Source organism: Scyliorhinus torazame, chromosome 27 (assembly GCF_047496885.1).
Source record: "Scyliorhinus torazame isolate Kashiwa2021f chromosome 27, sScyTor2.1, whole genome shotgun sequence".
In the NCBI taxonomy this organism is placed as follows: Eukaryota; Metazoa; Chordata; class Chondrichthyes; order Carcharhiniformes; family Scyliorhinidae; genus Scyliorhinus; species Scyliorhinus torazame.
Window position 1 is genome coordinate 13557520 of NC_092733.1, and position 25843 is coordinate 13583362.

General features: G+C 45.1%; 2 protein-coding genes across 4 annotated transcripts in view; one reads left to right on the plus strand and one right to left on the minus strand.

Annotated features, from left to right (window-relative positions):
* LOC140403211 (protein GPR107-like) overlaps window positions 1-19877 on the minus strand; it is a 40293-nt gene extending 20416 nt beyond the window's left edge. The window contains exons 1-10 of the mRNA XM_072490964.1: window positions 19765-19877; window positions 17067-17117; window positions 15889-15980; window positions 14552-14667; window positions 13214-13302; window positions 7069-7137; window positions 6872-6982; window positions 4725-4858; window positions 3350-3425; window positions 1212-1285 (exon numbers count right to left, since the gene is read on the minus strand). Coding sequence (XP_072347065.1) covers window positions 1212-1285; window positions 3350-3425; window positions 4725-4858; window positions 6872-6982; window positions 7069-7137; window positions 13214-13302; window positions 14552-14667; window positions 15889-15980; window positions 17067-17117; window positions 19765-19767 — 815 coding nt within the window. The 5' untranslated portion in view covers window positions 19768-19877. The remainder of the gene's footprint in view (window positions 1-1211; window positions 1286-3349; window positions 3426-4724; window positions 4859-6871; window positions 6983-7068; window positions 7138-13213; window positions 13303-14551; window positions 14668-15888; window positions 15981-17066; window positions 17118-19764) is intronic.
* Window positions 19878-21024: 1147 nt separating this feature from the next.
* Window positions 21025-25843, plus strand: part of LOC140403212 (protein Dr1-like) — a 26435-nt gene continuing 21616 nt past the window's right edge. The window contains exon 1 of one of the 3 annotated variants that reach the window (XM_072490967.1): window positions 21025-21044. The gene's annotated coding sequence lies outside the window, so the exon portion shown is untranslated. Of the gene's footprint in view, window positions 21045-21333; window positions 21660-25843 lie in introns of those variants that run through there. The other 2 variants (XR_011938263.1, XM_072490966.1) reach the window with 2 other exon arrangements.

Below are 25843 nucleotides of genomic sequence, written 5' to 3' on the forward strand. Positions count from 1 at the left end.
GGCAGTGTGGATGAGCAGAGAGATCTCGGTGTCATGTACATCGATCCCTGAAAGTTGCCACCCAGGTTGAGAGGGTTGTTAAGAAGGCGTACGGTGTGTTAGCTTTTATTGGTAGAGGGATTGAGTTTCGGAGCCATGAGGTCATGTTGCAGCTGTACAAAACTCTGGTGCGGCCGCATTTGGAGTATTGCGTGCAATTCTGGTCGCCGCATTATAGGAAGGATGTGAAAGCATTGGAAAGGGTGCAGAGGAGATTTACCAGAATGTTGCCTGGTATGGAGGGAAGATCTTATGAGGGAAGGCTGAGGGACTTGAGGCTGTTTTCGTTCGGGAGAAGAAGGTTAAGAGGTGACTTAATTGAGGCATACAAGATGATCAGAGGATTAAATGGGGTGGACAGTGAGAGCCTTTTTCCTCAGATGGTGATGTTGAGCATGAGGGGACATAGTTTTAAATTGAGGGGAGATATAGGACAGATGTCAGAGGTAGGTTCTTTACTCAGAGAGTAGTAAGGGTGTGGAATGCCCTGCCTGCAACAGTAGTAGACTCGCCAACACGAAGGGCATTCAAATGGTCATTGGATAGATATATGGACAATAAGGGAATAATGTAGATGGGCTTTAGAGTGGTTTCACAGGTCGGCGCAACATCGAGGGCCGAAGGGCCTGTACTGCGCTGTAATGTTCTATGTTCTGTGTTGACTCAAGAGAAGATGCCTCTATCACAAACTCAGGTCTCTCAAACCACTTGTTCCCCCCCGAATGTAGTCACCGTTGCAATGTAGGAAACACAGCAAAATGTGTGTTCAGCAAGATCCCACAAATAGCAATGACCAGATAATCTGTCATGTTAGTTGCAGGATAAATTTTGTTGAAGACACCGGCAACAGGCAGTTTTCAAGTCCACTCAAGAGTGTAGACGGAGCCTCAGTTTGGCATCCTATCCAAAAGACAGCACAGTGAAGCTCTCCCCCAGCATGGCATTGGAGTGTCAACCTGGAGTGTCAAGTCTCTGCAGTGAAACTTAGACTTTCTGCCTCGGTGATGAGCGCGCTGTCCAGGGGCCACAACTTAACTCTGGAGCAACAATAGAAACAGAGATCAGAGAGCCACAGCATTCAATGGCCAGCCAAGGCCAGTTGAATGGTAGCCCAGAGCCCCACAACCTGCATCACCTGTACCCTTCGTTCAAACACCCTAATATATACTTACAGATGGGTAATGTAGTACATCACAGCCCAACCTTCAATTGCTGATCCCTTAACAGCAATGAAATAATAGTTTATCTGGAAACAAATAATAAGGATTGAGAACACTTTATAGAAAGAGATAAGACAAGCAAATATCACTTGAACAGTTGCGCACTGTGGGTGTGTTCCTATAAAATAGGATCATGTCTAGCATTCTGGTGACACAATCTTGTCCTGCTTCTATTTTACATAGTTTAAACAAAAAAGGATGGGAGACAACATGATCCGTTAGAGAATGGTCCTTGCAATACTTTGATTTCTCCTCAACTCTTGTCTCGGCATTTGTGGCATGCATTTAAAAAGTGCCACATAAACTCAGCTGGCTCCTGGTGTTTCTGTCTTCAGAACGTTGATAAATGGCAAATCGCTAAACCGACACCCAAGATACTGCACTTTCCAACTTGAAATCCCTTAAAGCAACATTTGAAGAAATTGCAGTCATATTAGTCCATAGACACACCATGCTTTGCACCAGACAGCACCAGAGCCTGCCCTCCAATATTGCTCTGCTCCTCGTCTATTACCATTGGATTCACGATTGTGAGCACAGAAATGCAGGGACTTGTATTCGTGCTGGCTACTTTGTGAGGAGTCAAAATGCCCTTTTCAGAGAGATAAATATTCTAAAACGCAATATTTCTCTCCGATGTACAATTGGACTGCCAAGAGGCATGGAATGACTCGTGTCAGTGTTGCCACTAACCATGTGTCAATGCCTAGATAAGAGATGAGAAGAGATCAAAGTATTGCAGGATCGATCATGCTGTCCCAACTCCACTTTTCTTCTCAAAAACTAGATGAAATAGAGCGGCATGGTGGCACAGCGGTTAGCACGGTGCCTCACAGGACCAGGGACTTGGGTTCGTTTCCGACCTTGGGTGACTCTGTGTGGCGTTTGTACGTTTTCCCCGTGTCTGCGTGGGTTTCCTCCGGGTGCTCTGGTTTCCTCCCACAGTCCAAAGATGTGCAGGTTAATGGTTGGGCCTTGCTAAATTGCCCCTTAGTGTCCAAAAAAAGTTAGGTGGGGTTACTGGGATAGTGTGGGCCTAGGTAGGGTGCTCTTTCAAGAAAATAAAACTGGGTGGCACGGTGGTTAGCACTGCTGTCTCAGTGCCAGGGTTCAATTCCGGCCTTGCACTTTCTCCCCGTATCTGTGTGGGTTTCCTCCGGGTGCTCCGGTTTCCTCCCATAGTCCAAAGATATGCAGGTTAGGTAGATTGGCGGTGCTAAATTGACAAGTGTCCAAAGGTTAGGTGGGGTCATGGGTTACGGGGATAGGGTGGGGCACGGGCCGAGGTAGGGCGCTCTTTCAGAGGGTCGGTGCAGACTCGATGGGCCGAATGGTCTCCTTCCGCGCTGTAGGAATTCTAGTTCTATAGATGCAGGACATGAAGATGTGTCACCAAAATGATAGACCTGATCTTACCATTTTATAGGAACAGACCCAGCCTCTGCTCGCAACAGAATCAACTCCAGAAAGCGTAATACAGCCATGTTGCCATCAGCTGCCTTGCTCATCCTCCCTTCTTGCTCCAGTCTGCTGCACACTCAGGTCCCATAGCAGCACAACCCCCCCACTCCGCCCCCGCCCCCCCCACTCCTAACCTTCAACCAGTGATTCAGATTATTTAAAGTGAATTGCAAAGGTTAACTGAAAATTTCATGTCTGTCATTTCATAAGATGTCGGAAAAAAAATATTTTCTCCTTAAAGCTTGCTGAGCTCATGTCTGATGGCAGAGCGCTAAGTGCGTAGAATGACCTTCAGCAGGTTATCTAACTGAAGGTCAAAACTGACTCTTAACAGTTGACGATACTTCCACGACAGCGTCATTCAATGGTAATTAGGAGGAACTTGGTCTCCACCATTTAACTGTTCCCTGACCCGAGGTCTGAAAAGCAGCCTAGCCCTGGCTGACCTCTCCGCCAAGCCGAGAAACCGTTCCTGGGAGCAGCCAGCCAGTCACGAATCAGAGAACGATTACTGCACAGAAGGAGATCATTCAGCCAGCCATTTCAACTTCCTGCAAGAGCAATCTCACAAGTCCCCTGCTCATTCCCCATACCACTATAATTTAGCGTCATCTTCGTCTTATACTTACAGCATGGAACAGTATGGAGATGGATTTGGTGAATGCCAGTGCAGCCATCAACCAGTGGATTTTAAATACACTGCTCCTGAGAAAGACAGTTGTTAGTAGGGTTCAGTAGTCATTTGGAACAACAGAAATTCAAACAGTCAATGACACGGAGATGACTCAAGAACACAGGAAGGTAAAGTTGGCACAGAGGGGAACGCATGCATGGTGCCCTGTAGTTTTGTTGAACATAACACTGCATTGTGGATCTTACTGGAACACAGGACTCCTTTTAAGTCCCATCACTCCATGCCAATTCCCTCATTTCCTTTACACCAGACGGTTTAGTGCTCACAGGTGGAATAGTGTTTGCAGCACTCATGAAAAACTTATTTTGGATAGAGGTGTGCAGTTGCTGCTTGCCTTTTCTATTTAGAGTGAAGTAACACAAAGTCAATTTCCTTGCTCCTAAACCCACTGAACTGCTTCTCATGATATTGAAACCTTGAATATCGATGTTGATGACTGAACTTCATCAACTGCAGTACACACGTTAAAACTCAAAGCCACGATCCCAACTCCATCCTTCCTTTCCCCGCATCCCCCCTCCACCTTTCAGTTTTGACAGTACTAATAACCAGCGCATTGGCAACAAGATGAAAGGGAAAGGGCTTTAAATGTAACATGCAAAAAGATTTGAAAAACGAGTGCATTTATTAAGTATTCCATAAAATATTCTTCTAAAGCGTACAAATATTTTATGGAATTTTAACCTTAGAAGCCTGGTCGATTAATGGGAGCTTCCATTTCCCTGGGCCTTTTGTTTTTAAGCTTGAGCATCTTGGTAGCGACCAAAACTAAAATTGTTTCCATCACCATTACAATGGGTGCAAGGAAGCTCTGCTTCCCTGCTCACTCTCGCAAGACAGAAGGGTTTTTAGTCAGCTGCCCTTTGACCACTTATTTTGCTTTATGATCATGGAAATCATTGAATCCCTACCGTGCAGGAGGCCTTCAGCCCATTGAGTCTGCACCGACTCTCTGAAAGAGCACTCTACTTCGGCCCATGCACCCGCCCCATCCCCAAATCACCACCTAACCTTTTGAACACCAAGGGGAAATTTTACCATGGCTAATCCACCTAAGTTGCACATCTTTAGACTGTGGGAGTAAACCAGAGCACCCGGAGTAAATTCACGCAGACACGGTGAGAACATGCAAACTCCACACAAAATCGAACTTGGGTACCTGCTGCTGTGAGGCAGTGGTGCTAACCGCTGTGCCACCATGCCACCTTTGGCGTTGGGCCTTTTAAAACAATGGCACTCTACAACTACTGGTGAACTCATGCACTTTACTATAAAAGCAGTTTAAACACTGGACGCCAAAGGAGCTTTACCTGTGTTTCAGAAGGAGGGAAACCCAGAACAAGGCTGCCACAAAGAAAAATCCAGACATGACCAAGTAGAGCAGCGGCAGTGGGGTTTCCCCAGCAGAAAGGTAGTTCTTTGGATTCCTTGCCATTATTTCAATCTAAGGAAGGATGGTTTAAAATATAGACATAAGAAAACTAAACGTTACAACGATAATTAGAAATAAATAGCCGGGCTTGTTTATGCGCTGCCCAGCGTGGAACCAACCAGGTTTGATCCCTACTTGGGGTTACTTAGAATTAGACCCTGCCACGCAAGTCTCCTCCCACTTGGTTCCTCAGCTTTCGGTCACCTTTCAAGCCCTAATATCGCCTTACATGGCTCAACGTCACATTTTGTTTGATAATGGTCCTGTAAAATGCCTTCGGACATTTTGCTGTGGCAGGCACTATATAAATGCACTGCATTATTATAGGCTTCCAGAAATTGACTAGGAGATAATTAGTGGCGCACCACTGGAATCTGTGTTGGGGCCTCAATTATTCATTACTGACTTGGACGATGGCATAAAAAGTCATATATCCAAATTAGCTGACGATACGAAGGTAGGTGGAGTTAGAGAAAGCCTAGATGATAGCATAAAACTGCAAGGAGACATTGAGACTAGGTGAATGGGCAAAATTGTGGCAAGTGGAATTCAACATAATTAAGTGAGAGGTTGTCCATTTTGGACGAAAAAAAGGATGGAGCAGAGTACTTTCTAAATGGTAAGAGGTTAGGTACAGTGGGTGTTCGAAGAGACTTGGGGGCAAAGGTGCAGAGGTCCTCAAAATACCTCGAACAAGGGCAGAAAATAATCAAAAAGGCTAATGGAGGGGGTGGCATGGTGGCGCAGTGGTTAGCCCTGCTGCCTCACGACACCGAGGACCCGGGTTCGATCCCGGCCCTGGGTCACTGTCCATGTTGAGTTTGCACATTCTCCGCTTGTCCGACTGGGTCTCACCCCAAAAACCCAAAGATGTGCTGGGTGGGTGGAATGGCCACACTCATCTGCCCCTTTATTGGAAAAAAACATAATTGGGTACTAAAAAGGCTAATGGAATGCTAGCCTTTATATCTCGAGGATTGGAATATAAAGGGTTATGTTGCAGCTATACAAAACTCTGGTTAGATCCCACTTGGAGTCACTGTGAGAAACTCTGGGCACCACACCTTCGGAAGGATATTTTGACTTTGGAGGGAGTGCAAAGTGGGTTTATTAAAATGATACTTGGACTACGAGGGTTAAGTCACAAGGAGAAATTACTCAAATTAGGCCCGTTTTCACTAGAATTTAGAAGGTTATGGGGTGATCTGATCAAAGCATTTAAGGTATTAACAGGAAAGACAGGATAGATAAAGATAAACTGTTTCCATTGGTTGGACATTCTAAAGCTAAGGGGCACCATCAAAAGATTAGGGCTGGATCATTCAGGAGCGATGTTAGGAAGCATTTCTTCACTCAAAAGGGTGGTCAAGGTTTGGAACTGTCTCCCACAAACAGCAGTTGAAGCTAGTACAGTTATCAAATTTAAATCAGAGATAGATAGAGTTTTGCTAATCAAAGATATTAAGGGATATGGGTCAAAGGCAGGTATATGGATTAAGGCCACATGTCAGCCTTGATCTCATTGAATGGTGGGGGACAGGCTCGAGGGGCTGAATGGCCTACTCCCATTCCTGTGTCCCTAATTGCGACTGTGCAAGCCAAAATACAAATTCTGTAAAATATCCACAATAACATTCCCAACAAATGAATTTTGTTCAGAGTCTGACATGGCGTGTGCCAATAATTAAAGGCCAACCAATAGCCAATAGAAAATTAGATTGGTGATCGTCACGGAGAGAGAGTGCATGCATTATGTTGTTTTAATTGACACACATTGCTATATTATGTACACTGGAAAGAGAAGCACTAACTGTTGAGGAAAGATATTATCTTGTGCCAGACAGGAAGCCGTGTAGGGACGGAAAGAGATGAGGATTGAATGCATTTGGAACAGAAGGACATCATTCAGCCCCTTAAGCCTTCTCCTTCATTCATTCAGACAATGGCTGATCTGTACCTTCATTCCCATAAAAAGCGGGGAGGAATATCCCTCCATTTCCCCCCTCCCTTGGCAAATATACTTACTGTCATGTCAAATCCAACAGCATTTTTCTTCCCGGAACCTGCCTTATGACAGTTGTGGAAGCTGAGAGTATAAAGCCCTTCCTCTTCTGTCGACAGAATCTTTACAAAGAACTGCAAAGAAGAATTTAAAAGGAATTAAATAATGGCAATATAGATACACAAGGGGCTATTAAATTTCGGGAATGAAAGATTCTTACATTGAAGATGTAGCTGCCATTCACAACTTTCAGTTCAAAAACTTCCTCGCTCTTTTCGGTTTTCTTATCCTGTGAAAATAGGTGTGATAACAAATATTAGCAAGCACTTGTCGGAAGATCCAGACTGCTAACAGGGCCATCATTTACCAGTTTGCCATCGAAGCAAATCATCAGGAAACAAAAGGGTGTCAGCGCCACATCCAACTGAAATACCCAAGACCTCAGACCACAGAATAGGAAGGAACTCTACTCAATAGGTTTTAGAAACTTGATAAGCAGACAACTGATGATCTGATATTTATCACAATGCTGTTTGTATGATCTTGCCCTTGTGTAACTCGAGCTGCTGTGCTTCCCTACTAATTCAATGAATACTCTTCAAGACGTATTTTATCGCTAACAAAAGTGCTTTGCAAGTCCCGAGGTTATGAAAGGCGCTGTATAAATGCAAATTAATCCTCATCGTCAATTGAGAAAAATAAATATTCGTTAAAAGAGCATGCGATTCTAGTGTTGGCTTCCCAATAATAAGAACATAAGAACTAGGAGCAGGAGTAGGCCATCTGGCCCCTCGAGCCTGCTCCGCCATTCAATGAGATCGTGGCTGATCTTTTGTGGACTCAGCTCCACTTTCTGGCCCGAACACCATAACCCTTAATCCCTTTATTCTTCAAAAAACTATCTATCTTTATCTTAAAAACATTTAATGAAGGAGCCTCTACTGCTTCACTGGGCAAGGAATTCCATAGATTCACAACCCTTTGGGTGAAGAAGTTCCTCCTAAACTCAGTCCTAAATCTACTTCCCCTTATTTTGAGACTATGCCCCCTAATTCAGAGGCTGTTTAGCACAGGGCTAAATCACTGGCTTTGAAAGCAGACCAAGGCAGGCCAGCAGCACGGTTCAATTCCCGTAACAGCCTCCCCGAACAGGCGCCGGAATGTGGCGACTAGGGGCTTTTCACAGTAACTTCATTTGAAGCCTACTTGTGACAATAAGCATTTTTCATTTTTTTCATTCTGCTTTCACCCGCCAGTGGAAACAACCTGCCCGCATCGATCCTATCTATTCCCTTCATAATTTTATATGTTTCTATAAGATCCCCCCCCTCATCCTTCTAAATTCAGAGTACAGTCCCAGTCTGCTCAACCTCCCCTCGTAATCCAACCCCTTCAGCTCTGGGATTAACCTAGTGAATCTCCTCTGCACACCCTCCAGTGCCAGTACATCCTTTCTCAAGTAAGGAGACCAAAACTGAACACAATACTCCAGGTGTGGCCTCACTAACACCTTATACAATTGCAGCATAACCTCCCTAGTCTTAAACTCCATCCCTCTAGCAATGAAGGACAAAATTCCGTTTGCCTTCTTAATCACCGGTTGCACCTGTAAACCAACTTTTTGCTACTCATGCACTAGCACACCCAGGTCTCTCTGCACAGCAGCATGTTTTAATACTTTTTCATTTAAAAAATAATCCCTTCTGCTGTTATTCCTACCAAAATGGATAACCTCACATTTGTCAACATTGTATTCCATCTGCCAGACCCTAGCCCATTCACTTAGCCTATCCAAATCCCTCTGCAGACTTCCAGTATCCTCTGCACTTTTTGCTTTACCATTCATCTTAGTGTCGTCTGCAAACTTTGACACATTGCACTTGGTTCCCAACTCCAAATCGTCTATGTAAATTGTGAACAGTGGTGGGCCCAACACTGATCCCTGAGGGACACCACTAGCTACTGATTGCCAACCAGAGAAACACCCATTAATCCCCACTCTTTGCTTTCTATTAATTAACCAATCCTCTATCCATGCTACTACTTTCCCCTTAATGCCATGCATCTTTATCTTATGCAGCAACCTTTTGTGTGGCACCTTGTCAAAGGCTTTCTGGAAATCCAGATATACCACATCCAATGGCTCCCCGTTATCTACCGCACTGGTAATGTCCTCAAAAAATTCCACTAAATTAGTTCGGCACGACCTGCCCTTTATGAACCCATGCTGCGTCTGCCCAATGGGACAATTTCCATCCAGATGCCTCGCTATTTCTTCCTTGATGATAGATTCAGCATCTTCCCTACTACCGAAGTGGAGTTCACTGGCCTATAATTACCTACTTTCTGCCTACCTCCTTTTTTAAACAGTGGTGTCACGTTTGCTAATTTCCAATCCAACGGGACCACCCCAGAGTCTAGTGAATTTTGGTAAATTATCACTAGTGCATTTGCAATTTCCCTAGCCATCTCTTTTAGCACTCTGGGATGCATTCCATCAGGGCCAGGAGATTGGTCTACCTTGAGCCCCATTAGCTTGCCCATCATTACCTCCTTAGTGATAACAATCCTCTCAAGGTCCTCACCTGTCATAGGCTCATTTCCATCAGTCACTCTTCCACTGTGAAGACCGAACCAAAAAACCTGTTCAGTTCCTCAGCCATTTCCTCATCTCCCACTATTAAATCTCCCTTCTCATCCTCTAAAGGACCAATATTTACCTTAGCCACTCTTTTTTGTTTTATATATTTGTAGAAACCTTTACTATCTGTTTTTATATTCTGAGCAAGTTTACTCTCATAATCTATCTTACTCTTCTTTATAGCTTTTTTAGTAGCTTTCTGTTGCCCCCTAAAGATTTCCCAGTCCTCTAGTCTCCCACTAATCTTTGCTACTTTGTATGCTTTTTCCTTCAATTTGATACTCTCCCTTATTTCCTTAGATAGCCACGGTCGATTTTCCCTCCTTCTACCGTCCTTCCTTTTTGTTGGTATAAACCTTTGCTGAGCACTGTGAAAAATCGCTTGGAAGGTTCTCCACTGTTCCTCAACTGTTTCACCATAAAGTCTTTGCTCCCAGTCTACCTTAGCTAGTTCTTCTCTCATCCCATTGTAATCTCCTTTGTTTAAGCACAAAACACTAGTGTTTGATTTTACCTTCTCACCCTCCATCAGTATTTTAAATTCCACCATACTGTGATCGCTCCTTCCGAGAATATCCCTAACTATGAGATCCTGAATCAATCCTGTCTCATTACACAGGACCAGATCTAGGACCGCTTGTTCCCTCGTATGTTCCATTACATACTGTTCTAGGAAACTATCGCGGATACATTCTATAAACTCCTCCTCAAGGCTGCCTTGACCGACCTGGTTAAACCAATCGACATGTAGATTAAAATCCCCCATGATAACTGCTGTACCATTTCTACATGCATCAGTTATTTCTTTGTTTATTGCCTGCCCCACCATAATGTTACTATTTGGTGCCCTATAGACTACTCCTATCAGTGACCTTTTCGCCTTACTATTCCTGATTTCCACCCAAATGGATTCAACCTTATCCTCCATAGCCGATGTCATCCCTTTCTATTGCCCGGATGTCATCCTTAATTAACAGAGCTACACCACCTCCCTTACCATCCACTCTGTTCTTCCGAATAGTTTGATACCCGTAGATATTTAACTCCCAGTCATGACCATCCTTTAACCATGTTTCAGTAATGGCCACTAAATCATAGTCATTCACGATGATTTGCACCATCAACTCATTTACCTTATTACGAATACTAAGGGCATTCAGGTAAAGTACACTTATGTTGGGTTTTTTAGCTCTGTTCTGAATCTTAACACCTCGATCAGTAACCTCTCCTAAATTATATTTCCTCTTAACTTTTCTCCTAATTTTCCTTGTCGTTAAACCCATATCTTCATGTAACAACCTACCGCGTTGCTTACCATTAATGTTTTTACTTCCAGTTTTATTCCTTTTAGTATTCCTGGTCCTATTCACTGAGCTCCCCTCAGTCACTGTACCTTGTACTGTCGCCATTTTTGATTTTTGACTATGGCTTCTCTGCCTTACACTTTCCCCCCTTACTGCCTTTTGTTTCTGTCCCCGTTTTACTACCTTCCAACTTCCTGCATCGGTTCCCGTCCCCCTGCCACATTAGTTTAAACTCTCCCCAACAGCTTTAGCAAACACCCCCGCAGGACATCGGTTCCAGTCCTGCCCAGGTACAGATCGTCCAGTTTGTACTGGTCCCACCTCCCTCAGAACCGGTTCCAATGCCCCAGGAGTTTGAATCTCTCCCTCTTGCACCATCTCTCGAGCCAAGCATTAATCCTATCTATCCTGTCATTCCTACTCTGACTGTCTCGTGGCAATGGTAGCAATCCTGAGATTACTACCTTTGAGGTCCAACTTTTTAAGTTTAACTCCTAACTCCCCGAATTCAGCTTGTAGGACCTCATCCCATTTTTTACCTATAGCGTTGGTGCCTATGTGCACCACGACAGCTGGCTGTTCACCCTCCCCTCCCAGAATGTCCTGCAGCCTCTCCGAGACATGCTTGACCCTTGCACCAGGGAGGCAACATACCATCCTGGAGTCTCAATTGCGTCCGCAGAACCGCCTGTCTATTCCCCTTACTATTGAGTCTCCTATCACTATAGCCCTGCCATTCTTCTTCCTGCCCTTCTGCGCAGCAGAGCCAGCCACGGTGCCATGAACCTGGCTGCTGCTGCCTTCCCCTGGGGAGCCATCTCCCTCAACAGTATCCAAAGCGGTATATCTGTTTTGCAGGGAGATGACCGCAGGGGACACCTGCACTGCCTTCCTACTCTTGCTCTGTCTTTTGGTCACCCATTTTCTATCTCCCTCAGTACCTTTCACCTGCGGTGTGACCAACTCGCTAAACGTGCTATCCACGACGTCTTCAGCATCGCGGACGCTCCAAAGTGAGTCCATCCGCAGCTCCAGAGCCGTCAAGCGGTCTAACAGGAGCTGCAACTGGACACACATCTTGCACGTGAAGGAGCCAGGGACAGTGACGTGTCCCTGAGCTCCCACATCGCACACGAGGAGCATGACACGGGTCTGAGATCTCCTGCCATGTCTTAAACCTTCAGTTAACTTCAACAACTACAATTTCTCCCCCCCCCCCCCCCCCCGCAAATAAAAACAACGAAGAAAAAATAAATAAATATACGAATGAAAAGAAAAGAAAACAGAAAAACTACTTAGCGGTCACTTACCAGGGATAAAAAGCACTTCCTCCCCACCCAGCTTCGAATTCCCACCTAGATTCAAATTCCCAAACTCACTCTTGGTTCTGTCTCACTCTGGCTGTGTCTTCTCTGGCTCACTGGGAGAACTCTCATGAACAATTCCAATCGGTTCTCCCCTCTCAGTGGCAATGTATTACGCTGTACAGTGACATACAGATAAGGTGCCTTCTTGCTTCCAGCCTAATTAGCACTTCCCTATCTTGCTCTGGCTCCTACTCTTTCCAACTGCCCAATACTACAATGGGGAAATAAAAGGACAGAAGAACGTAGCACCTCCACAATCTCCAGGAATGATTACGCGCATGGGGACACACCCAGGGAACAAATCTGGCCACTGCCACGTTATGGGCCAAATGGCCTCCTTCGGTGCCAGACATTTCTATATCCATGACTTTCTGTGACCTAACATTTCCAGAGATGAAACTTGCCCACCCAATTAATTCACCCTCAAGTAGCTCTCCAAGATAGAAGGCATCGTTGCTCATTCACTGCGACAGTTCCCAGCTCTATCGCCAGATGAGGAGATTGAAGTACCTGAAATGCGACCAAGGCTGGAGGCTGGGAAATGGGACTTGATGATCCTGTGATCCTCCGTGGCTCCCCATTCCTATGCCGTGCCTCGTTATTCTTACGTTCTCAAGACACAAACAGCCATATTTTCCACCTCCATTTGATAAAACACCTACCGTCTACTTTTATCAATGGCAACTCACAATATCCTTCCCTTTCATTGCCACCTCCCAGGCACCCTAAATAGCCATCATCAAGAGCACCCATTTATAGCCTGCACACAACTAACCATTGAGAGCCCAAGACCCTCTTGAAGACATTAACCGGACTTATTCATTAACAATAAAAATCAGGATCCCAGTACTACGTTGCACGTTGCAATATGATAGAGGGCATCAGATCCTCAGGCACACTGGGGTCGAGCTACTTTCTATTTGCTAGATGCTACGGTACCATGGTAACCATGTCTATCCCGTCATTTGTTGCATCACACAATAACCATTTTCACTCCTAAAGTGGAATTTTAACCTAAACATTTGATTCACTGACCACACTGCACAGACTAACCTCTTTAACGGTCTTCACTTTTCCCTTTGCCGCATCTTTGTCTTTGTTTTTGGTTTCAGCCTCTTCTCTTTTCCTCCTGGTCTTTAAAGCTGACAAAACAGAATTTCAACGTGAAGGCATGCCGCTTTACCAAATTGACAAGGAGCACAGAAAAGTTTGGTCTGAGCGGCAACTTTGATCAGATGCCACGATATGAGCAAGTGAGGCAAAAGCGAATGACTGGCTGTAAGTGCACAATGTAATACACGAGTTAGCTTGCACTTTCAAATCTCTGTTCGTTTTTCAGTTAACGACTAATCCCCACGCCCAAAAAGTGATGACAGGGAATGCGTGGATATAAATTCAAGGCCTTCAAGCACCCACCAAGCCCCAAAGATTCATGGTGATTGTATTGACATCAACCTGGCTCCACAGTGGTACGCTCAGTCATCTCAGAATCATGAATAGGCACAGGTCCCACTCCAGAGCCTTCAATGCCCATGTCTTACTCGCAATAGGTCTCATTCCTCTATCACCCCTGTGCCCACTCAGCTACACTGGCACCTGGGCATGCAATGGCTTAATTTTATAACTCTCATCCTGTTTTTCAAATCCCTCCTTGGTCTTTCTCCTCCCAATCTGCAAAATCTCCTCTAGCCCCACAACCCTGTGACATACACGCTCATCCAATTCTGGCCTCTTGCGTTGCCCAATTTTAATTTATATGCCATTGGTGGTGGTGCTTTCAGTTGCCTAGACCTAGACCACAACCACTGGAAAACCCTCCTACACCTCTCTGCTGTCGACCCCACTTTACTCCTTTAAGACACTATCTCTTTGTCTTAAGCTTTTGAACACGACACCTAATATCACCTACGTGGCTAGCGGCAGTCCTGTTTTTCCGTGCTCCTGTGAAGCACTTACAGATGTTTCATTATGTTAAAGGTGCCATATAATTTGCTGTAGCCTGGGCCGACAACACTCAGGGCAACAGAAGGAGTGCGAGACTGCCAGAGGTACCATTAAACCATGGCCCTGTCTGCTGTCAGTGGTGGACATAATAGATCCCATGGAACACTTCAAAAAGGAGGAAGGAAGATCGCTCAATGCCTTGGCCATCAACCAACATCAGCAAAATCAATTATCCGGTCACATCTCCTTGCTGTTTGTGGGACCTTAGTACAAATGGCTGCTGCATTTCCCTGCGTTAAACACTTCAAAAGCACTTGAGCGTCTATAAAATGTTTTGGGATATCTTCAAATCATGAATGGCGGTGTAGAAATGGGAACTCTTTCTCTCTCTTTACACCAGCCAGGCTAAAGAATTAGCATCTCTAATCAAGTTATCCAATGAACTACCTGGCTGCTTGGCATCTTTCTTCACATTTTCTGCATCCTGGGTTTCAGATTTCTTTTGATCACCTGGTCCCAATATCAACAGCTTTTTCTGTTGACCATGTTTCTTCATAAAAACCCTGTTGACATAAGACTTCAACATTTAATTTTCAGCCCGATTAATAGCGACACTCAACATCTTTCACCACTGGGGAAGAAGTAAATTGCACTGAGACTTCTCAAGGTCACTACACTGGGCTTTAATGTCAAAGGAGGAGATGGGTCACTAAAAAGAATGAAGGGGGCGAGGTTGGTAGAGATGGTTTGCCCATTAGCATGGCAGACTTTGGGACAGTGGGTCAATGTCTTCCTGTACAGGAATGACGTCAGCCCTTTGCTCTGATCTACTGTCGGTGCACAGACTGATGTGCACTGGCTTTGTGAGAGCTAAAGAAAACTGTGGCAAGGGAGGTGTCATGTTCTTTGGGAACTGGGCCAACGGATCCTTAGCCTTTACCGTCAGGTCAGGCTACGGTTCAGAGTGGTCGGCACAGACGCTGAAAACCGAAAAGGAGCAGTAGCCAAGGTGGAACAAAAAAAACCACGCATGTTGGAATGAAGCTCCCTCTCCATTGCAGATGAGAAGCTGGTCATCGGGTGAGAGGAGCTCTTGCGGTTTCTCTGCGTGGCACAGGTGTGGTTCATACCGGATCCGGTATCTTGGTGGTCACCCGAATCATCTGCCATTTTATCCTGATATCAAAAATGCAGAGCTCACAGCGATATGGTGCACAAATCTTTAAGAATAAATTAAATCAATGTGGCAGGGGATGAAAGGGAAGACGTTCTTAATGACTTTTCTAAACCCCAAATAGGTGAACATTGCTGAAATTAAAAAACATACAAGCTCAGTGAAATGGGCTAACAGAATCTCTGGACTTCATTTCCTTCCTCAAAGAGGCATCAGTGCGTTTCCTCCGACGTCACTCTGACCAGCACGTTCCCCAGTCAATTCCCGTCTCACGTGCTCAGACTAGGCTGAAAGGTACAACACTACCTCAGGACCTTTCAGGCGAATTCCAGAAGCCTCCGCTTAGCTGCCTCTGTGCCAGGAGAAGGGTCAGTGCTGTCAGAACGAAGCACGTGCGCACCTTTACATTTTCCAATACAGTGACCAGACCACGTGCTAACTTAGGTTTTCAAAGATGGAAGTCCAGGAAGTGACCTTGCTTCCAGAAGTCAAAATTTTTAGCACCAAAACTATTCAAAACAGTTACAAGGCACAACCCAAGTCGCCATAGTACAGAAAATAACTCCTCCCCACAGAATACAGCCAATTTTCTGCAAACGGCAATACTTACTTCTTCTGATTCAGATCAAAGTTAAAGAGTGTAAGGGATTCCCCGGAGGTAGTGTTGTACCTCTCCAGCAAACATGTGTTGGACTCATCTACCTATGTCAGAAACATAAATCTCGTTGTCACTCGAGATGGAGACACAAGCTGCAAAAAGAATTTCAATTAGCATCATAACTGCAGAACACGTCCTCAGCATCGCCAATGAAGGTTACAGTTGCAGATGGGACCTTTTCTCAGACACGGAGACTCTGACCTGAAACAACAGCACCTCCCTGAGTGCACCAAATGGCAGAAGGGAAAAACTGAATTTGTACAATGCGTGCAAAGCCCTTAAACGCGGGGAAAGAACGGATGCCGGAAGATGGGAAACAAAGAGGACAGTGGAACAGGTGACTTTAGAAGGGTTGTGGCAATGAAGAGATTTAACAGACTGGTATGGTGTCAGCCATGGGAAGTACTTGCTCTTCTGAGTCAGAAGGCTGTGGGAAGTTGTAATTTTAATTCCAAGCCAGTTAAACTACAAAACTGGACATGAATACTTTGCTTCACAGAATGCAGAATTGAGTATATCTGTTTCCTACCAACAAACCCAGTGTTCCAGCAGTCTCTATGCTCTTTTCCAAAGAATTCTGACAGTGCAGGAGGAGGCCATTCAGCCCATCAAATCTGCACCGACCCTCCAAAAGAGCATCCTACCAATGCCCAACTTAACCCCTTAGCCCCAATTAACCTTTTGGACACTAAGGGGCAATTTAGTGTGGCCAATCCACCTAACCTGTACATCTTTGGACTGTGGGAGGAAACCGGAGCACCCGGAGGAAACCCACGCAGACACAGGGAACGTGAAAACACCACACAGACTTACACCCAAGCTGGAATCTAACCCGGGCCCCTGGTGCTGTGAGACAGCAGCGCTAACCATTGGTAAAATAGACTAATCAAATTATCTAATTAAATTAGTGATAGCCTCTTAAAGAGGCATTGTAACAAAGACAAAATCTTAAAGGAATCAAATCAAAATGTTGGAGCAATCACCATACATGCTCCAAGCACTTAATTAAACAATGTTCTTCACTTGTTAATTTTAACAATATAATTAACATACCACTGACACAAATCACACTCTGATTTGAGCACAAATTCACAGCTAACAAAGAGCATTCTTCCTTTAATCATACTCACTGTATAGGCAGCCACACCATCAGTCTTTGTTTTTGCAAGGCTGAACCCAATCTGTTACACAGATTATGTGTGGAAGGAATGAGAAAACACACAATAACAAAGTTATAAAAAGTCAAAAACACCTACCATATAAGCACAGACTACAAAAACCCAATGCAATTTCCCACAAGTAGCCACAGCAGACCCAATGCCTCAGAACTATGCAGTGTGTAACAATGTCCTGCAGGGCAAGAGCTGTGGGGCTCTGGTCTATTTCTGCACACCATCAATTTAAACGGCAACACTGATGGATCCTGTTGAAATAGGGAAAGGGATTACCTGGTGGGGAGAGGTAGTGAAGCCTGGCCATCTCTGCTATTTTCTTGATGGATTCTTTCACATGCATCATGTTTTTTCTGATTCCCCTTCCATTAGGGCTGGCTCACCATTCTGTCTTTCTTACCTTGTTCTCTTCAGTTTCTGTGCCCTGCCATCACCACCCTGCCACTGCGCTCCCACACCTGTAGAGTACTGAACTTGTCAGGCCTTTGCTCTTTATTTCCCCTTCTGTGTTGGGGTCCTTACTCACCTAGGCCAGTCTCACTACAATAATGTCCAACTCCTACAGGCCTGACGTCTAGCAAAAGGCTACGCACAGTGTTAACCCATCTTCCTTCCCAAGTTGGGAAGGTTGTGGGCTCTGTTCTCATTTCAGAGGCCAGAGCAGAAAGGAATAGGCCAACACCTTGATGCAGGACTGAGGGACGCTGCCTTTGGGTGAGATGTTAAACCGAGGCCCACTCAATGGATGTAAATGATTCAATGGCGCTACATCAACAGAAAAAAAAGCTTGCCGTTCTATAGCGCTTCTCATGATCAGCGGGCATCTCAAAGTGCTTTACAGCCAATGGATTACTTTTGAAATGTAGTCACTGTTGGAATGTAGGAAACACGGCAGCCAAATTGTGCACAGTAAGTTCGTATGAAGAACAATGTGATCATGATAAAGGCAAGTGTTTTTCAAAGAAAAGCAGGTGTGTTGCCCCTCGTGTTCCGGCCAATAGTTATCTCTCAGCCAACATTACTAAGAACAGATTAACAATTTGTAATTCATTGCTGTTTCTGGGAGCTGCTGTGTTCAAACTGGCTACTGCAATTCCTATGCTCCAGTGAATCACTTCAGAAAGTACTTCACTGGCCGTTAAGAACTTTGGAATTCTCCCAATCGAAATCACAAAAAGTGCCAACTCCTCATTTCCAGACTATAGTTCAGATTCAAGACATTTGAAGTGTTGTCTCTTCCATTAGAGGGTGGAAAAGCACACTCTAGCCGAGTGAAAGGAAACACCAACCTTACCCTCTGCCTCCTGAATTACCCAACTCAATGGTGCCAAAGTCCAACGTGCATATCTATCCGCCCTGCAGAGTCTCAATGAATCATACCTTCATGGTCCATTCTTCAGAGAAAGCATGATCAATGATTTGAGGGAGCATGGACTGAGTGATAATGATTTATTTTATGTACTGCCTTTGAGGCTGATGCTCCATGTAATTCTGGCTCAGAGGGCTGCAATTGGGTGACCCAGCAGGGCAAAGGTTTGAATGCTCCCGGCCCACCCCCAGAAACCAGTTGAGACAATGGGACCATTAGCAGGGTGACCTATCACCCCTGTCCTGGATCACAGAGGTAGACTCTGTAATGTTTGATACAAGATTTCTGTCCCCAGGCCATCTCAATTCATCAGCTTTACAAAGCAGAAAATGAAATGAAGGGGGTTTCGGTTTCCAGTTTTGGGGTTTGGGGGTATAAATACTCACTCAGTTACAGTCCTGAGCACACTACTCAGAAACGTCCTGCATTTGGCCCCCAGTTTGTTGTAAACTAGTTGATCGTCAACTGATGGAGAAGTATAAAGTTACACTTCCCATTTCCAACCACAATTGTTCAGTACTCCTGTGCACATTTTCAGATAGCATGTTAGGTGAGAGCAGCATCATCAAGGAATCCAATATCCCATTCCACTCTAATGTGCGGGCCTAATTATAGATAAGAAATTACGGCAGCACGTTGCTGCCTCACGGCGCCAAGGTCCCAGGTTCAATCCCAGCTCTGGGTCACTGTTCGTGTGGAGTTCGCACATTCTCCCAGTGTTTGCGTGGGTTTCGTCCCCACAACACAAAGATGTGCAGGTTAGGTGGATTGGCCACGTTAAATTGCCCCTTAATTGGAAAAAAATGAATTGGGTACTCTAAATTTATATATTTTTAAAAATGTTTTAAATAGATAAGAAATGGATATTTGGGGCAAAGCACGGAAGCTTAACTTTACACCTTCTGAAGATGCTGAATCAAGTCATGGATGAGAAAATATCAGCCATGATTGAATGGCGGAGCAGACTCGATGGGCCAAGTGACCTGATTCTGCTCCTATGTCTTATGGTCTAAGTCGGGGTAATTTTGTTTTTAAAATTTGTTTCACACAATGTGGGGCATCGCTGGTTAGGCCAGCATTTGCTGCCCATCCATGACTGCCCTTAGGTAGAGCCATTCATGGAACTGTCCGTCGGCAGCGGAAAGGGACGGAGGAAAAGACTTTGTCGAGAGAATTTCAAACCAAGCTCTTGTGTGGCATTCCAGTAAGCTGGGGCATCATCATCATCATCGTACAACGTTGAAAAACTTAATACGCCACAATGCATTTCACCCAAACACCACTCACCATTATCTTGTCCAAGTCGACATCTGTCTTCAACTTAAGACTTGTGAGGTTGACCTCCAATGTTCCATTGGGGTAGAAGCCAAAGGTATTCAAATGGACTCTCGATCTCGTGTCGCCCTAAAGCAAGTAAAAATTATGTTAATCCAGAGAAATGTGCCACACTACAGGTCATAGCTATTTTAAGCTGGGATCCCATCGCCCTAGCGTCTCAGTCGGCAAGAGAATAAAGAAATTTGTAAAGCCATTTCCACAAATACCCAAATGTGGATCCCCTTCAGGAATGAGTTTAGAAGAATGAGGCTCGATTTCAATTCTATTTTTTCCAATTAAGGGGCAATTTAGCGTGGCCAATCCACCTACCCTGCACATCTTTTTGGGTTGTGGGGCTGAGACCCACGCAAACACTGGGAGAACGTGCAAACTCCACACGGGCAGTGTTCCGGGGCCGGGATCGAACCCGGGTCCTCAGCACTGTGAGGCAGCGTGCTGCCCAATTGTTACATATCTTAAAAGCCAAGACCAATAGACGTTTTGGCACGAGGTTAATCAAGGGATATGGGAATAGGGTAGGAAAATGGGTTCAGGATAGAGTACGAGCCATGATCTTACTGAGTGGTGGAGCAGGTGCATGGGTCTGTATGGCCTGCTCCTTTTTCTCCAAGTTCTGTCAGGTTACTGTACCTTATTGACTTAATAACGCATTATTTCTGTTGCCATTACTGTTTATTAGGCAGATCTTCAATTAGGCTAGCAGAGCGTAAAACATTTCTTTCAGGCTGTGGGTTCCCAGGAGCGGGTGAACATTTGCAGAAAATCCACCACACAGTAAAGTTTGAAAAGCTGCATTACAGAGTCTTACAGCACAGAAACAAACTAACACAATAAATAGGTTCCTCTATCAAGTCACATGACCCTCACGCTGAGCTTAACACATCAAGACAAAAGAAGTGTTTGAACAAGAGCCAAGATTGGGATTACATCTGGGATAAACAACAACAAGCATTCATCCAGCACCCTTAACGTTGTAAAAGATATTCAATTGTAGCAGCACCAAATTTTACAGCAAACTGCACCAGGAGATATAGGCCTGGATTTTGCTGTACTATTAAAGAGGAGGCTTATCAGTGCTTGCCATTATTGGAGGGGAAATCAGACAGACTTCCCACACCCACATTTGTGCAGATAAAAACTCAAATCCAGAGTTTGCCATCAGAGATACCCTGCCCTCCACAAGGTGCGCAGCTCCTGTCCTCTCTGGTAGACATGATGTTGAAGTGAAGGTAATGGTGTGAACTTAGGTACGAACCGATTAGTCCCGCACTAAAAATGTCTGGAAAAATTGGAATTGTTGCTTTCAGTAACAAGTGGGTTTTTAAATGGCATATTAAGTGTTAATTAATGCTGAACAACTTCTGTGACCCGGTAAAGTTTTTTTTAAACAAGTGTGGAGTCTCCTCATCAAGAAATGTTTGCGGTTTCTTCTTGCTGTCCCTTAATTCCATTTATAGTTCCCTTTCTGCGCATGATTTTAATCCAATGTATATTCTCTGCTTTATACTTCCTGTTTAGGAATCTGCATGTCTCAAGTGAGGATTCTCCAACCTGATTGGATTGATAGCCTTGCTATTCCTTGTTCTGCTCACAGCTGACCGCAGACGGTGTTGCACTGGATATAACACAATAGGCTACTGCAGAAAATACAGAGGCATGGGATTCAGGGTGATTTAGCAGTTTGGATCAGAAATTGGCTAGCTGGAAGAAGACAAAGGGTGGTGATTGATGGGAAATGTTCAGACTGGAGTCCAGTTACTAGTGGTGTACCACAAGGATCTGTTTTGGGACCACTGCGGTTTGTCATTTTTATAAATGACCTGGAGGAGGGCGTAGAAGGATGGGTGAGTAAATTTGCAGATGACACTAAAGCCGGTGGCGTTGTGGACAGTGCGGAAGGATGTTACAAGTTACAGAGGGACAGAGGTAAGCTGCAGTGCTGGGCTGAGAGGTGGCAAATGGAGCTTAATGCAGAAAAGTGTGAGGTGATTCATTTTGGAAGGAATAACAGGAAAACAGAGTACTGGGCTAATGGTAAGATTCTTGGTAGTGTGGATGAGCAGAGATCTCGGTGTCCATGTACATATATCCCTGAAAGTTGCCACCCAGGTTGAGGGTTGTTAAGAAGGTGTACGGTGTGTTAGCTTTTATTGGTAGAGGGATTGAGTTTCGGAGCCATGAGGTCATGTTGCAGCTGTACAAAACTCTGGTGCGGCCGCATTTGGAGTATTGCGTGCAATTCTGGTCGCCCGCATTATAGGAAGGACGTGGAAGCCTTGGAAAGGGTGCAGAGGAGATTTACCAGAATGTTGCCTGGTATGGAGGGAAGATCTTATGAGGAAAGGCTGAGGGACTTGAGGCTGTTTTCGTTAGGAGAGAAGGTTAAGAGGTGACTTAATTGAGACATACAAGATGATCAGAGGATTGGATAGGGTGGACAGTGAGAGTCTTTTTCCTCGGATGGTGATGTCTAGCACGAGGGGACATAGCTTTAAATTGAGGGTAGATAGATATAAGACAGATGTCAGAGGTAGGTTCTTTACTCAAGAGTAGTAAGGGCGTGGAATGCCCTGCCTGCAACAGTAGTGGACTCGCCAACACTCAGGACATTCAAATGGTCATTGGATAGACATATGGACGATAAGGGAATAGTGTATATGGGCTTTTAGAGTGGTTTCACAGGTCAGCGCAACATCGAGGGTCGAAGGGCCTGTACTGCGCTGTAATGTACTATGTTCTAGTAGCTGGCAAATTTTCAGGAGCTTCTTAAACAAGGCAAGAAAGGTGGGAGGTGTAGGAGAGAATTCCATAACTTGTAGTCAAGGCACCTGAAGGGACAGTCCTGACTGGTGAAGCCATATTTATTTATTTTGCAAATGCAAAGTCCGAAGCCAAACCGTTTCTTCTGGTCCTGCTGTGTTGACTGTGGATCGGCCTCCGCAGACCCTGTGGATAGGACATTCTTCTGTGATGTGTTGCATAGTTTGCTCTCTCCCACAGGCACATAGGGGGCTGAGACTAATGTGACATCTGTGGAGATTGGCGAAGCAGGGGCTGTGGCCATTCCTAAACCCTTCTAAAGTTGTGGAATACTCTTTCCTTGGAAGGTTGAAACCAGGCAGGTATCGGATTGGTCCAGGTGGAATTTGCTTTCAGGTGGAAGTTGTGTGTGGGAGTGCTTTATCCACAATGCTCTTCTTAATGGGAGTTGTACATTGGGCTGAATAGATTGTGGTGTGTGTGTGGCAGTGTGAATGGATCTTGACCAAACAAGAGTGTAGTATTCGGCTGCATAAAGAGCGTGAGTTCTGAGGTTCGGAGTGTGGTGGTAGCAGCATCCCATGTTGAGCCGCTAGTTTGGCAGTCACATTGTTTTTACACTGGACTTTGGATGCAGTTGTTAGTGTCGTATCAGAGGTCACCGCTAAGTCATGAGTTGGGTGTTGCATTAACTTGTAGCCATTCATATGGATGTTAAGCTCTTTATTGGTTTTTGCACTGTACTTTTTTGGATAAATTTAAAGAACCCAATTATTTTCTTTCCAATTTAAGGGGCAATTTAGCGTGGCCAATTCACCTAGCACATCGTTTTGGGTTGTGGGGGTGAGACACACGCAAACACGGGGAGAATGTGCAAACTCCACACGGACAGTGACCCGGGCCCGGGATTGAACCCGGGTTCCTCGGCGCCGTGAGGCAGCAGTGTGCTAACCACTGTGCCGCTGTTCCGCCCTTGGCTTTTGCACTGCAAACGTGAAATAAGCTGGTTACGCTTTTTGTCGGGCTTATCTTGAGTTGCCAGGTTTGTGTTCATGCAGGGTCCAATCCAAAGTGTCGAAGTCAGGTGCTTGAATTGCAAGTCTGGTGTTGTCGACATATGAATTTTCAGGAGCGGTGGGGTGGCAGCGAATAGTATAGGGGGGTGGGGTGTGATTTTAGGGGGGGGGGGGGGTGTTATGATGTTTTGGCTGTTTGCTATTGCCACAGCTGGTTTTGTATTTTCATCTTTGTTGTGTATATTTTTGAAAATATATAATATATATGTATTTTTTTAAATGAATATTCAGGTCATTTGTGTGCAAGTTGAACAGGGTTGGAGCCAATACTGAGCCTTGGGTGAGTCCATTAGTTTGTCTTTTCCTTGTCTGTTTTGCCTGTTCAAGGTGAATCTGAACCTTTGACTGTTCCTAGAATTCTGGTTTTGAGTGGATGGCTTTTGAGGCTGCTCCAAGGCGACAGATTAGGCTCCAGCCCTTCCTGCTGCAGTATGTTGCCGTTTAGTGAGGGATTCGATCTGATGTCGGCTACCTCTGGATCCCCTGATGCTTTATATGCCTTTAGGAGGGCAGCACTCCCTTCATCTAAGCATGGGATGTAGATGGGAGCCTTGGGGAACTGTCATGCAGGTCTGTTTTGTAGATGGCACCACAGAGACAGTTACATGCTTCGTTAGCAGTGACGTTGCGTCGTGGGATTGTTGAGATGCTGCATTCCAAAGTTTCACTATATCCAGTTGACTTTCCTGAGATTCCATTGTATCTTCTTTGGGCTGTTGACTACTGGAACATCATAGGCCTATGTGAACAAGTAGAGGATGGTGTTGGCTGTATGGGAAGTAATCTAAGCTAAAGCTCTGTGCAAGTGGGGAGTCCATTAACAGAATTGACCCAACACAGGTCAGGAGAGTAATCCCGACGCTATCTGGCTGAATGGGACCGTTCTTCACTTTTTGGAGTTGTTTATAGGCATCAGATTATTTCTGGATGTCGACTCTGCAAGCATTTCACCAAATTTGGACGGTATTGTGTTTCCCCAGTATGAATGTGACTGTTGGAGCCCCCCAAATAGATGGCTGGGTGTGGGAGGGTGGGGACGGGGGCCTCAGACATGGGCCATGGAGCAATGAATCAGCATTCACACTGCGCCCCCAGCCAGATGCTCCGGTCCTCCTCCCACAAGTCGCGAAAAACATTCTTGTGAGGTGAATTGGGCATTCTGAATTCTCCCTCTGTGTACCCGAACAGGCGCCGGAGTGTGGCAACAAGGGGCTTTTTACAGTAACTTCATTGCAGTGTTAATGCAAACCTATTTTGTGACATGGATAAAGATTATTATTCCCCAGGTTTGCCTGGGGAAACTAATAATCCTACCAGCGGACAGAATCCTACCAGCGGACAGAATCCGGATGGCGGGATACACAGGAGCAACGAGGAAGCTCTCAGGATGGTGGAGGAGTTGGATTGGATTGGATTAGTTTATTGTCACGTGTACCGAGGTACAGTGAAAAGTATTTTTCTTGTGAGCAGCTCAACAGATCATTAAGTACATGAGAAGAAAAGGGAATAAAAGAAAATAAATAGGGCAACACAACATATACTATGTAACTACATAAGCACTGGCATCGGATGAAGCATACAGGGTGTAGTGTTAATGAAATAAGTCCATAAGAGGGTCCATTTAGGAGTCTGGTGACAGTGGGGAAGGAAGCTGTTTTTGAGTCTATTCGTGCGTGTTTTTAGACTTCTGTATCTCCTGCCCGATGGAAGAAGTTGGAAGAGTGAGTAAGCCGGGTGGGAGGGATCTTTGATTATACTGCCCGCTTTCCCCAGGCAGCGGGAGGTGTAGATGGAGTCAATGGATGGGAGGCAGGTTCGTGAGATGGACTGGGCGGTGTTCACGACTCTCTGAAGTTTCTTGTGATCCTGGGCCGAGCAGTTGCCACACCAGGCTGTGATGCAGCCAGATAGGATGCTTTCTATGGTGCATCTGTGAAAGTTGGTAAGAGTCAATGTGGACATGCCGAATTTCCTTAGTTTCCTGAGAAAGTATAGGCGCTGTTGTGCTTTCGTGGTGGTAGCGTCGACGTGGGTGGACCAAGACAGATTTTTGGAGATGTGCACCCCTAGGAATTTGAAACTACTAACCATCTCCACCTGGGCCCCGTTGATGCTGACAGGGGTGTGTACAGTACTTTGCTTCCTGAAGTCAATTACCAGCTCTTAGTTTTTCTGGCATTTGAGGGAGAGAT